The sequence below is a fragment of the Orycteropus afer genome, unplaced genomic scaffold, assembly GCF_000298275.1.
Source record: "Orycteropus afer afer isolate SDZICR_OR568_19922 unplaced genomic scaffold, OryAfe1.0 scaffold00123, whole genome shotgun sequence".
NCBI classification, from domain to species: Eukaryota; Metazoa; Chordata; class Mammalia; order Tubulidentata; family Orycteropodidae; genus Orycteropus; species Orycteropus afer.
In genome coordinates this window covers 1,285,013-1,298,557 of record NW_006921710.1, presented here as the reverse complement: position 1 = coordinate 1,298,557, position 13,545 = coordinate 1,285,013, and the positions used below count along the sequence as shown (strand labels likewise).

At 51.1% G+C, this 13,545-nt stretch overlaps 1 protein-coding gene across 1 annotated transcript in view; it reads left to right on the top strand.

The window, feature by feature from the left end:
* NTNG2 (netrin G2) overlaps positions 1 to 13,545 on the top strand; it is a 73,411-nt gene that overhangs the window by 18,245 nt on the left and 41,621 nt on the right. The window contains exon 2 of the mRNA XM_042781447.1: positions 7,630 to 8,273. Coding sequence (XP_042637381.1) covers positions 7,630 to 8,273 — 644 coding nt within the window. The remainder of the gene's footprint in view (positions 1 to 7,629; positions 8,274 to 13,545) is intronic.

Below are 13,545 nucleotides of genomic sequence, written 5' to 3'. Positions count from 1 at the left end.
AATCTACTTCCGTAGTGATACTGCCTGCGAAACCCAAGGAGGGGTCTCTGTGAGTCCGTCCAACTCGAGGACGGCACATAACAACAATATCAGGCCAAGCACGCAGCTCCTGCCCTGAGCAGCAGGCGGGGCGGGGCGGGGTGGGATGGTTTCCGCTGATTTGTGAGCTGGAAGGAGAGGCCTGGGCACCCTCTCCGCCAGTCAGCTGCCGGTGACCTTGATGGTGTTGAGGGCTAACGCTGGAAAAGGAACCGAACAAGGAAGGAAAAAGAAGCCTCCGAGAGAGGCAGGAAAAGGGAGTTAGAGGCGGAGAGAGCCAGAGGGAAAAGAATCAATGAAACCACAGAAGGAGAATGAGAGGTGGAGAGCTGAGGGGGAGGAGAGCGTTAGAGATGTCCAAGCAGCTCCGACTACAATAGGCTCCGACAGAATCTCCGTTGCCGCTTTGTTAATAATTTATCCCAGCTGCAACTTTCCTTACCAGTAAGTAGGAAATAATTTGTTAGGGAGAATTCCCTTGGCACCCGGGCTTTTCTCCCTGGATGGTGGGGGGCGTGCCCTGTGCCCTTCCTCTGAAGAGGTGGGGGGTGGTGTGGAGCCCAAAGGAGCGCTCCTGTTAGACTTTTCAGGCTGTAAATGTCAGACGGGGGCGGAACAACCCACTCTGGTTAGGTCATTTCATAAATGGGGAAACTGAGGCTCGGATAGGGTAAGGCTCCTCCCAAGGCTGCCCATGGGGTTAGTGGCACTGGCCTGAGTCCCACCTGTGTGACTCCATGGGTGCAAAACCAAAAACTCTTTGCTGTCAATTTGATTCAGACTCATGGCAACCAAGTGTGTTACAGAGTAGAACCGTATTCTTGGTGGTACCATTGAGTAAATTCACATTGCCAACCTTTAGATTACTAGTCAAGTGCCAACCGGTAGCACCACCTAGGTTCCTCACCTGGGGCATGTAATTATAACTGATTTACTTACAGTCCTGCTCAGGCTGGAAGAGTTTCTCCCCAAACAGTTCCAGAAGCAGTGGCCAGGGAAGGGGAGGACAAGCTTGGCTTCCTTTCCACTCCCTCTCCCCAACTTTTGCCCTAAACCCTAAATCCTGTTTGGTAAGAACAGGAGCTTTTGCTGCCAGTGCCCATTCCCTCGGTGCCCCCCACCGGATGATACTGAAGCTCCAGGGCCCTCCCCCGCAGCACCCAACTCTGGGGCCTCTCCTTGGCAGCCTCCTGCCACCCACCTTGGACTAGGCAGCTGCCTCCAGCCCCAGTTGAGGTTGACAGGGCTGAAGATGAGATGGCTTCACTTGGCAACTCGGCAGACAGGTTCAAAAAAAATCTGTCAGCTGCTAAACTGTTCCCCGGGTCTGCCCACACGCCTGGGTGCAGAGCGATGGGCTGTCTGCCTCCCGAGTAGAACCGGAGCCTGCGGGAGGGTGGCGCGGGGCTGGGGGTGGCTGTGTCCTTTCCTTTTTGAATGAAGGGCATATTTCCCTGCCATTTTGCAGATTTGGGGCTCAGACACCACCTCCCTTGATTCTTGTTCCGCCTGAGGGCTGTGTGGCCTTGAGAAGCTGCTGGGCCTTTCTGAGCCTTGCTTTCTTCATTTTTCATAGTCCCATCTTCCAGGGTGGCTGTGAGATTCCAGTGCGATTAGTACAGGGTGGCATAGTGCACGAGGGAGGGGCTACTCCGTAAATAAACTGAAAAACTCACTGCTGTCAAGTCGGATCCAACTCATAGCAACCCCTCCGTGGGTTTCTGAGGCAGTATTACTACAGAAGTAGATTGCCCAACCTTCCTTCCGAGGAGTGGCTGGTGGGTTTGAACCGCCAGCCTTCTGGTTAGCAGTCAAATGCCTTAGGCACTACACTACCAGAGCTCCTGCTCCATAAATGGGGGGGGGGAAGGGGGCTTACTGTTTGCTCAGTCCCTGGATGGTGCAAATGATTAGTGCACTCAGCTGTTAAGAGAAAGTTTGGTGGTTTGAATCTGTCCAGAGGCAAGGTGGAAGAAAGGTCTGGCAATCTACTTCTAAACAGTCAGCCATTGAAAACCCTGTGGAGCCCAGTTCCACTCTGATACACGGGGTCACCAAGAGTCAGAGTCAACCCCATGGCAGCTGGTTTAGCATTTTTAAGTATTTTCTCAAGCAGCATGGCTGGGGGACGGTCATGATGTTCTCCTGATAACCAGGGGCTTCCCATGTGGTACCTGATCTGATTCTTACAGTCTACCTAATGAAGTCAGTGTTATCAACCTTGCTTTCAGGTAACAGATACTGAGTTCCTGGAGAGTACCAGGTACTGGGGCTGCAGTGGGCATGGAGGCAGCCAGGGCCATTACCCTCATGGACCTTATGTTCCAGGGGAGAAACTGAGCCTCAGAGAAGCTGAATGATTGGCCTAAGCTCATGAGTGGCCGAGCAGACTACCTGGTCAACCAGCTGCAGAGCTCGTCCCTCCCCACCGTGCCTTGGCATGCTGCTGTGCACATTTTCAATACCCATCTATGTCAACATACGGCAAGTGTGACATTTCGTCTCACCACAGGTTTCGGGTGCAAGGCCAGCCCTCCTAAAGTTGCTTATTCCTCTTCCTGAGACTTCATTATAGTGACTGCCCCTCCATGGGCTCCTTAGTTAGGGGCCTGGAGGGCTGCACAGCCAGGCTTCCCACAGGCCCGGTTAACTCTGCGCCTGCTAATAGTTCACTTTCCCATTCAATTATATTTTTTGCCCGCAGCTTGTCTACAGTGTTTACAACCTGGCCTCTGACTCCAACTGCACCCTCTGCACAGAAAATCACATAAAAGCAAAACCATTTAAGAGACCATAACATGGTTTGAAAAGCATGGTATAAAATGGTTTCTCCATAGAATATTCCATGCCAGACATCTCCTGCATAGGGTCAAGGTAGGGGACTTGTCCCGTCCAGTTCTCTGGTGCTGTCAGTCCCACCTGGCTCTCTTCCTCTCACCATGTTACTCCCTGCCTTCTCCTTTCTAAATACACTGCCTAACCTTTCAGGGAGGGCTCTGGTGGCACAGTACCTAAGGCATTTGACTGCTAACCAGAAGGCTGGCAGTTCAAACCCACCAGCCACTCCTCGGAAGGAAGATTGGGCAATCTACTTCTGTAGAGATACTACCTTGAAAACCCAAAGTGGCGTCGCTGTGAGTTGGAAACGACTCCATGGCAGTGACTTCAGTTTTTTGGTTTGTAACTTTTCAGGGGACTTGCCTCTGTGTCTGTAGAAATAGGACAGCTGCAGACATTTTCCCCAAGATGTCCCAAACTTGGGTCCCACTGAGTCCTGGAGAATAATATGGAGTCAACATGCACTCAGCATCTTGTCTGCGGAATGGTGATGACCTCCTTCCCTGAGGCATGCCGGGGACACCATGAATGGCTGTGAGGGCCTAACCCAGGCCTGGCCCATGATTGGCTCTCAGGGGGTGCTGTCATTATTACACTCTTCTTAGCCAGCAGGCCCCAAAGCAGTCCACAACGAAAAGTGGTCTCAGCCTCACTTCTCCCTCCCTTGGAAGGTTGCTAAGAGAATTCCCCCCAAAAAGGAGGGGGTGGGTATGAAGCTGCTGTTTAACAATAATAAGCCAAACCAATTACTGTTGAATTGATTCTAACTCATGGCAACCCCATGTGTGCAGAGTAGAACTGCTTCTTAGGGTTTTTATGGAATTCCCAGCTTCTGGGAATGAGCACTTTGAACACTTTGAATTTGTATGGAAAACATGGTGTGCTATAGCATTTTTCTGGAGAAAGGCTTTTTAGCAGTAGTATGATTTTTTAAAAGAAAATCCATAAGATGTCTCAAGAAACAATTCCTGCTTTTGATAATATCAAAGGTTGGGTTTGATGTCATGCTAAAAGGTTAGAGGTGTGCCTCAGACATCCCTGGCTGCTTTTTCTTCTCGGTCTTAGGCCACTTTGTTTTGACTGTTTTCATTATTAGTTAATCTGATCCCATGGAGATGAGTGGGCATGGGCAGACCGGGATGGCTGGTGCCTGCCCACCCTCCAGGGGACAGGCCCTATCCTCACACCACTGATAGTCAGCTGTCAGATGCAGCGCTCAGGGTGGTGGATAGTGGGGTAAACCGAGCTAATCCCAGGCTGGATCCTTGGAATTCTCCCTAGAGAAGAACAGAAGGAAAACGAGAGTGCGAGCAAATGGTGTGTTTGGAAAGGACGGTCAATTCACTGTTGACGTTAGCAAGGAAACATAGTATTCCCTCAATATCTAAATGGTTAAATGAATTCTGAGATCCTGGGGTGGGAGGGAAGGAGAAATAGGAGAAGGAAAGGAGAAGAGAGAGAGAGAATTGTGTTGGCGTCGGCTTGGGATTTATTTATTGTACTCGCTGTTGATTAAGCCCGCTCCGCAGCAGGCACCGGGCTGGTAAATACACAGGCTGATTCATTAGCTTCTGACCATCTGCTTCCCGGGCTAGGGGCGAGGGGGGCAAGCGGGCCCTTCAGGTTAGGGCAGCCAGGCATTGGCAGCCAGGTTGGGGCCCCCATCCCCTGTCAGAGCCATGTCAATCTTCCTAATGGCAGACAGGCTGAGTGCGGCTGAGAGCTGTGAGGGATCCTATGAGGACCCTGGCCCCCCTGGACACCCAGTGGGGGACTAGGAGGCCCAGACAAGGGGGAGAAAGTAAGGCAGAGGGACAGAGAGAGAGACCAGGGAAAAGGCAAGGTATGGGCAACTGACAGCAGTGGGAGTTTGACAGGAATAATATCAACACTCAATATGAGCTATATTAATATTAAAATAATCATCATAATTAATTAATATATGATATTAGTAACAACTAGAATTTAGTAAGCAGTTACTGAAGTCTAGGTCCCATATGGAAGCTTCACTACACTGCGACAGCTAAGCATGCTAACAACCCCATGATCGATGGTGAGGGAACTGGGTTCAAAGACTGAGCCAGGCAGGGCAGGCTTTCCGGAGGAGGTGTGTGGGAAGTGTGAAAACTGGGAGGAAGGAGAGTGGTTGCAGGATTGAAAGCTTAGAGACAGGATGGATGAGGCAGCCTGGGAAAAGGCCCAGCCTTCGATGACTAGGGTCATAAAGTGCTTTCCAGGTGGATGGCAGTATGAAGCCACCTGGTGTCAGCATACTGAGAAACTAGACTAATGAAGGAGGATTCCAGAGATAGCTTCTAGGAAAATTGCCCAAAACATACAACTCAGCCTCCCTGTTGTAAGCCATTCCTCCTACCCTGGGATGAGTCTCCAGGGGCAGTGTGGAAAGGTAGAGCTGGGGCTGAGGGGAGAGGGATGAGCCCATGCCTGATTGCAAACCATGTCTTCCCACTCTCGTCACTTCCCACCATTCAGATATGAGCTCTTAGGGCACCTGCCCACCACTCCTCATCTCCAGGTGGCACGAGCAGAGCCCATTCTACCTCTGGGCTCAGCTGTGATGATGCTGGGGTAGGGGCTTACCCTCACGGGTCATATCTGCCTCCTCAGGCCCCAGTGCTCTGCTACTGTCTTGTCACTATGCCTTGCCTCTGCAGGCCATTGAGTTGTCCCCTTAAGGCATATCAGCCCCCTCCTCATTCAGGGTGAGTTGCCTAGGTCACCCAGCCTGGATGTAAAGAAGCTCGGAGCAGGCCCTGTCCTGGCCATGGTGCCTGGGAGCACACCAGCATTGCGGGACCCCACTGCAGCCATCCAGAGCAAACCAGGCTCATCCTCAGAAATAGCACCCACTCTCAAGGATGCCTGGGGCCTCAGTTTTCCCATCTGTACTATGAGGCATTGGACTTAATGGTGCCTCTTCCACCCAGAGGTTTGTGGGGCCTCTGAATTGGCAAGGACCATGTTAGGTGGGGTAGAGACACTATGGCAGACCAAGGACAGAACTGGTTAAGTCAAGAAGGGCTTTGTGGAACCTGTCCTGGTAAACCCTAGGGCCAGCCCTACTGAAGAGCCCTGGTGGCCTGGGGGCTTGTCCTCTACTGTAGCAGATCAAAGCCGGAAGCCTGGCCTCAGTGACATGCAGTAGGGGGGTTTGGGGAGTGTCAGTCTGCCCCTCAGATGCCTGAATGCCGAATGGTTTATTTCGAAGTGCAAGGTTTTCACTGCAATCCAAACCGTTTTGTCTCTGAGCAAACCAGAGACCTGAAATATTCATCAAAAAGGGCTGCGAGTAGTCTAGGACATGGTGTGTAGTCAGTAGTCAGGCCTCCAGTGTGAGTTCGCATAGTGGACTAGATTCAGGGAAATGAGTTTGAGCCACCACAGAGGGAAACTTCATCTGATCCCCACTGGGCAGGGGGAGTGGGCTGCCCAGCTTTCCAGGGGCCTTCGAAGAGGAGAGGAGAGTAGATATGTGTCAGACAATCTTGTTTCAGAGCTAGGACGGGAGGGGAGTAAGCAAGCAAGGGGGTGGTCCCTGCAGTCTTCAGTCAGTGTCCCCTGCAAGGGACCTGCCAGGCACTTTGTGGAAATGACTTGCCACAAAGACATACCCTTGGGAGGGAGCCAACATCCTTCCCATGTGCCCAAGGCTACACCTGAAGCAGATACACATGCTGTGGGGCCAAAGAAAGGCGTGGCCATCAGACAGGATGCATGAGACAGGCCGGGTTAGGCACTTGTCTTCCCAGCTGGGACTTTGAACAAGGGACTCCATCTTCCTGGACACAGGTTTCTTCGTCTTGAACATGGAAATCACCTGCCTTGTGGTTGGAGGGGAGATTATAAATATGAGAGAACTGAGATCATGAAGTCCTTAGTGCAATGCATCAGGTAGCAGTTGGACAAACAGCAGCCACGACTTTAACTTCTATCACCAGCCCTACATTGCTACTGCTGCTGCTGCTGCTAATGGTAGTTTTCAAAGGGCCCAGGATGGTGTCTCTGTGTAGGAGACATTTAAAGAGCCAAACATCTGAGTGAGAACTTTGGAAGCAGAGAGTGAAGGACTCATCAAAGAGAGGGAAAGGGATCTGTGAAGGCTCAGAGGCAGGACAAGTAGTGCTTGGACGATGAGAGTAGTCCAGGTGTACCCAGCCCAGGTAGCCCCAGATATGGTGGGGGGCAGGCCAGGGTCAGCTGTTGAGGAGTTAGGACTTTTTCTTACGGGCAACGGAGAGCTGTGGGGGACTTTGAAGTGGAGGAATAACTACTTCTCTTCTTGATTTTATTTAAACCAAACCAGTTACCATCAAGTTATCTTTGACTCATAGTGACCCCATGTGTATCAGGGCAGAACTGTACTCCATAGGGTTTCCGACGGCTGGTTTTTCAGAAGTAAAATGCTGGGCCTTTGCTTCAAGGTACCTCTGGGTGGACTCAAACCCCTAAACTGTTAGCAGCCAAGTGTCACGCAGCAACTCAGAGGAGGAATAAGTGTGTGCTTTCTTGGAGAACCATAGAGTTGCATTTCTTTTTCTGCTTTGAGGGAAAGTGGAGGAAATGGGTACAAATTACCCACCTGGGATACTTCCTGATATCTGGACATCAGGACACAGACCTGCACCTTGTGGGCCAGTGCCTGGGCATGTGGGCATGGGGCAGCAAATGGAGGCCTCCCAGCCCTCAGGAGCAGCCAATGCCCACCCTTCCCTTCTCCTCTTCCCACTGCAGGAGAACCCATACCTGTGCAGCAACGAGTGTGATGCCTCCAACCCGGACCTGGCCCACCCACCCCTGCTTATGTTTGACAAGGAGGACGAGGGGCTGGCCACGTACTGGCAGAGCGTCACATGGAGTCGCTACCCAAGCCCCCTGGAAGCCAATATCACCCTTTCCTGGAACAAGAGCGTGGAGCTGACAGATGACGTGGTGGTGACCTTCGAGTATGGCCGGCCCACGGTCATGGTCCTTGAGAAGTCTCTAGACAATGGGCACACATGGCAGCCCTACCAGTTCTATGCTGAGGACTGCATGGAAGCCTTCCACATGCCTGCTCGCCGGGCCCGGGACCTGTCATCCTCCAGCGTCCACCGGGTGCTATGCACCGAGGAGTACTCACGCTGGGCAGGCTCCAAGAAGGAGAAGCATGTCCGTTTTGAGGTGCGAGACCGCTTCGCCATCTTTGCCGGCCCTGACCTGCGCAACATGGACAACCTCTACACACGGCTGGAGAGTGCCAAGGGCCTCAAGGAGTTCTTCACCCTCACAGACCTGCGAATGCGGCTGCTGCGCCCAGCATTGGGTGGCACCTACGTACAGCGGGAGAACCTCTATAAGTACTTTTATGCCATCTCCAACATCGAGGTCATTGGCAGGTAAGGCCTAGGGGGTAGGGGATAGGGAGGCAGAGCTCAAGATGTCACCTGGTGGGCAAAGGGGTTGCCTATGCTGGCCAGGGCTGCACAGAGGAATGGCATAGAAGGAAGGGAATGCATGGAAGATCAGTGTCCTTGCTGGGGCCTGGGCTGACCAGCCACAGGGAAGCTGGGAAGCTTGCAGAGGATGAGTGGGGCTAGCATTGTGGGCAGAGCTTGGGTTAAAGCCTGGTGCTGCTGTCCAGAGGTGTTCTGTAATTGTCCATTGACTCAGTGAATGGGCTCTTGTGTTCAGAGATCTCCAAGACCACCCTCAGATTCAGTGAGTCTAGAAAGCCTCCCAGGACTCAGCAAAGCTGTTCTATTTGTGGTTATGGTTTATTGTGATGAAAGGAGACAGATTAAAATCAGCAATGGGAAAAGGCACATAAGGCAGAGCCCAGGAGTGACCAGGAACAAGCTTCTAGTTGTCCTCTCCTGGTGGAGTAGTGGACAGTGCTTACTTCTCCCAGAAATGATGTGTGGCATGGAATATCGTCAACCCAGGAAGCTCACCCAAGTCGTGGTGTCCAGGATTGTCACTGAAGACTAGTTACATACACATGGCTGATCATCATGTGCCTGACCTTAGTCTTCTTAGACTCCCACCATAAATCACATTGTTAGCATAGAATGTCTGGCCTGGCCCAAGGCCCTAGGTATACGGAGGTACTCTTATCAGGCAGGATATTCCAGGGGCTTAGAGATACCAGCTGCTCTGGTGGAAGGAAGATGGGTAATCTACTTCTGTAAAGATTTACAGCCTCGGAACCCAATGGGAGTTGCTATGAGTCGGAATCTACTTGATGACAATGAGTTTGGTTTTTTTGAGTTAGGGACATGTCCTAGCAAAGAACCAAACCTGTCTGTGGAATGTGCAGGGTGTGGACAACCCAAAATTGCTGAATTAATCCCTCACTGTACAACTTTGGGGAAAAATATGCTTGGAGGATAGTTTTTGGGAGGCAAAAGACTATCAGGAAATAAAAGCAGCCTTTGGTTCCCAAGACCCATTTAGGTCGTGGATTGTTAAGGTCATTTGTTCATTTGACAATGTTCTGGTCTGTGGGGGCCAAGACTTTATCCTTGAGCTATCTACATAACTCCTTGTCTGCACTGAGGAAAGGCTTGGGGAGGTACCCATCACTAGGTAAACCCAGGGAGAGAGTCGCATGGGGCAGTAGAGTGTGATGCAGGGATTCTCCAGGTGTGGTCCCATATAGGCATCATCAGCATCACCTGGGAGCTTGCTAGAAATGCAGATTCTCAGGCCCCACATTTGACCTTCTACATCATAAACTCCAGGTGGTGGGGCCCAGCAATCTGGGTTTTCACAAGCCCTCCAGGACATCTGATGCACACTCAAGTTGGAGATCCACTGGTGTAATGGTTGGGATTATGGGCCCTGGAGCCAGAAGACCTGGGTTTGATTCCCAGCTCTGTCATCCACTGACTGCTGAGCCTTGGCAAGTGCTGCTTCGTGCTTCAATTTCTCCATCTGTAAAACTGGGATGGTGACGATCATTATCATCAGATGGTGGTGAGGGTTAATGAGTTCAATGAGTTAAAGTCGGTGATGCACTCAGAACGGCACCCGGCATATAACTCATGCAATGAAAAAGAAAAGGTTTTGTTGAATACAATAATTGCTCATCACAATAATGGAATCAGGGGGCTGTGGCAGGCTGACAGAGGACATATTTGAGTCCCAGAGAGTTGGGCCAGCAGCATGGCTTAGCTAGGCGCAGGCAGGAGCTGTACTCAGAGCCCAGCTGGGACAACATATCCTGGGTGTCTTTCCACAGCAGGCTCTGAATGCTGCCCAAGTTTATAATTACTGATGAGTGAAAAAAGCAAGTTGCTATATAGTGTGTACAGCATAACCCTATTTTTGTAAAATATACAACATGCTTGTGTGTATACTTCCTATGTAGTATATGCATCGGGAAGAAACTCATATAGGAAAAACATCACAGGATGGAGAAAAGGCTGAAAGCATGCCCAGTAACTATTCACAGTGATTACGCCCGGGGAGGGGGCCGGGCAGGGGCAGCACAGGACTTGTGCTTGCATTTTATTTTGATAACGTGTATAGACTCCAGCTGGCCAAAGGCAAAGGTGAGTGGATGGTGAAATAAGAGTCAGGTTTAAGATGGGCTGATTTGGGGGCTGACAGATGGAGCAGCAGGTTCACATGCAGGAGGTTGTGGTTCTAATGCCCATGTTTTCTAACTCCTCCCCCAACTGGGACTCCCCCAGTATTTAAACTTCGGAATGTTCTGGAAACCACCAGCTATGTGGCCACTGTTGGGAAGATCAGGGCTTGTGCTCCTGTGCCTGTTCTCTAACCCATGTGCATAGACAGTGTGGTCATCTCAGTGATCCCTGCTCTTGGGATGGGACTGTCTGGTTGGTACAAGGCCCCCTTGCAGTCCTGCTTAGCTTAGCAGTTCTGGGGTTGGGAGCAAGATCTTCAGGCCTTCCTGGGGTTGCAGCCTGTTTTCTGACTTGTCTTGGGCTGCCCTCATCTTCACAACTCTGGCCAAGGGCCCCATTTTACACTTTATCAGGCAGCGCAGGCTGAGGTCCTGCTGTCTGGGCCAGCCTCTGGGTCCTGGCTGGGATGCTCACTGTTCGGGCCTTGGTGGTGGTTACCATCAAGTTGGTTTAGACTCCTGGCAACCTATGTGTCAGGATAGAATGGCCCCATAAGGTTTTCAAGGTTGTGACCTTTTGGAAGCAAATCCTCAGGCCTGTGTTCTGAAGTGCTTCTGGGTGGGTTCAATCCACCATCCTTTGGGCTAGCAGTTCAGTGCTTAACCATTTGCACCACCCAGGGACTCCACAGGGCCTCATGGTGCCCCCTCAATCCCAGCAGGGTGATGACCATCTCTGTCACAGGAACGACTAAGACACAGACACAGAAGTGGGGCAGAGCATACTCATGAAGGGCCCCAGGGCCAGAGGGGGCAGAAAGAACCTTAGTTCCTCAGCCTCATCCAAGTGAAGATCACTGTGCCAGGTGACTTGGGTCGCCAGTGACATGGGTTCATGCCCTGCACCTCCGTTTCCCACACAGAACATGTGGGCTGGAGCTGCCCAGAGCCCCTGTCCTCCTGGTGAGGTGGCAGGACGGTCATTGCTTAGAGGCTTACAGCTCCTCTTGGCATCCAGCCTCTGCGGGTGGTGGGGATTAGCCGTAGTGGTGGCGAAAGTATGGCAATCAATTCACAGATAGAGTAAGTACTCTTTGGGCAGCTAGTTGGCAGGAAAGCGGCAGCTTGGCTTATCGATTAGTTAGGTCTGATTGGATGGTTCAGCAAAGGGCTGTGACTTCCTCCTCTTTTCCATTTTAAATTTCTGGTGGGAAAGCCCAACCCAGTGAACCAGAGAGATCCAGAGAAACAGGACAGGGTGGGCACAGCAAAGGGAAATGCTGTACCCAAACAGATCCTCTCTGTTCCTGAGCAGGCACCTGGGGACCCCTGAGAGCTCTCAGGTCTGGGTTTTCAGACTGAACCTGTTCTGGTGTTCTCTGAGAATTTCATGTTCCAGATAGACCACGTTGCCTTCCCACATGGTCTTGGTCTGCTAATATAGTAAAACAACTCATAGCGAACCCTCCTTGGGTTTCCAAGGTGGTAAATTTCTACAGAAGTAGATTGCCCAGTTTTCCTTCCAAGGAGTGGCTGGTGGGTTTGAACTGCCAGCCTTCTGGTTAGTAGTCAAATGCCTTAGGCACTACGCCACCAGAGCTCCTTAGGTAATATTTATTGAGTGTTACAGGTCAGGTGCTGTGGTAAGTCTTTATGTGTATGATCTTGTTTAAACAATAGTGATCAATTCCCCAATGTTTATTGAATGCCTAAGCTCATCCTTCGTTCCTGCCAGTCTCCACCACTGTATTTTCTCTAGTGAGGCACCTGCCCCTTGGTCCTCATTTCTGGGACCAGATCTTAGACAGCGATTCTGCCTCTCTTGAGCTCAGGTAGTTTATATTATGTCCTGATTGGGTGGGGTGACAGGTAATCTCCACTAGCCTCCCCTCCAGAGTCCTTTGAACTGTGGTTGCTCTCCTCCCCCATCACTGATGCCAGCTGTTTCCAGCTCCAAAGGGATCCCACACTGGGGGAGGAGTGAAGGCAAGGAGCAGAGGCATCTGGCAGCTAGAGGGGTGGGGGACCTAGGGCAGCTGGAGAAATCCCAGGGCCTCAGGAATGAGGACTAACTAGTGTAAATCAGAGGGTGAGAGGAGGGCACAGACAGAGCTGCCACCCTGTGGGGCGGTGGTGGGGAAGCTGGCACTGGTGGCACAGAGAGAAATATCTGCCAGCATCTCTGGGCCACCACCACCCCCTGTCCCCAGTCATTATTCACTCCCATTCCTGGAAGGCAGGAAGGAGGCGGGAGCTATTTTCTCCTTCCACACGTGGGGAAACTCAGGTGCAGAGCAGGCTGGCTTTGAACCATGCAGTGAATCTGGGACAGAACTGGGACTTGTGGAATGAGATCATCACTTCACAGTGCTTGGAGCCAGGACAGACCCACCCCAACATAGTGGTTAAGAGCAAACTCAAAAAAACCAAACTCATTGCCATCAAGTGATTAAGAGCATCAAGGAACAAACCTGATCCAGCCTCAGAATCATATGGGAGAGCTTATTAAGATGGGATTCCTTAGCCCCACCCCTAAGAGCTTTGGAGCCGAATGTTTAGGGGGAGGTGCAGCAGGTTGTCTCTGCAGAGTGAGTCAAAGAGATGGGAACCATCATGGAATTTGGGCTTTGGCTTTATTAGACCAGCCAGAATTTGAATCCTGGATTAGCTGGATGACCTTAACTTATCTGAACCTCAGTTTTCTCATCTGGGAAATGAGAAAATATTATCTACCTTATCAGCTTGTTGTGACGATTTCATGAAATAATATATTTAAAGAGCTTATCCTAGTGCCCCATTTCTGTGACAAGATGACAGGAGTGATAAGAGAGAGAAGCATGGGGTCAGGCTGCCTGGTTATGAAGTCATCACAACGCCTACCCCCAGAGGCTGGTGCTTAGAAAAGAAGTGGGGCTTCAATAAACACACTTTTGGGATTGGTGGGGGTTGCAAACTCAAATGTCCACAGGGTCCCAGAAGATAACATATATGAATAAAGTAGACAAGGAGAGGCAATAGAGAATGGTGTGGACTGTGAAGAAATGGAGAAAACAGGCCCTCACAGGACCAAACCAAAC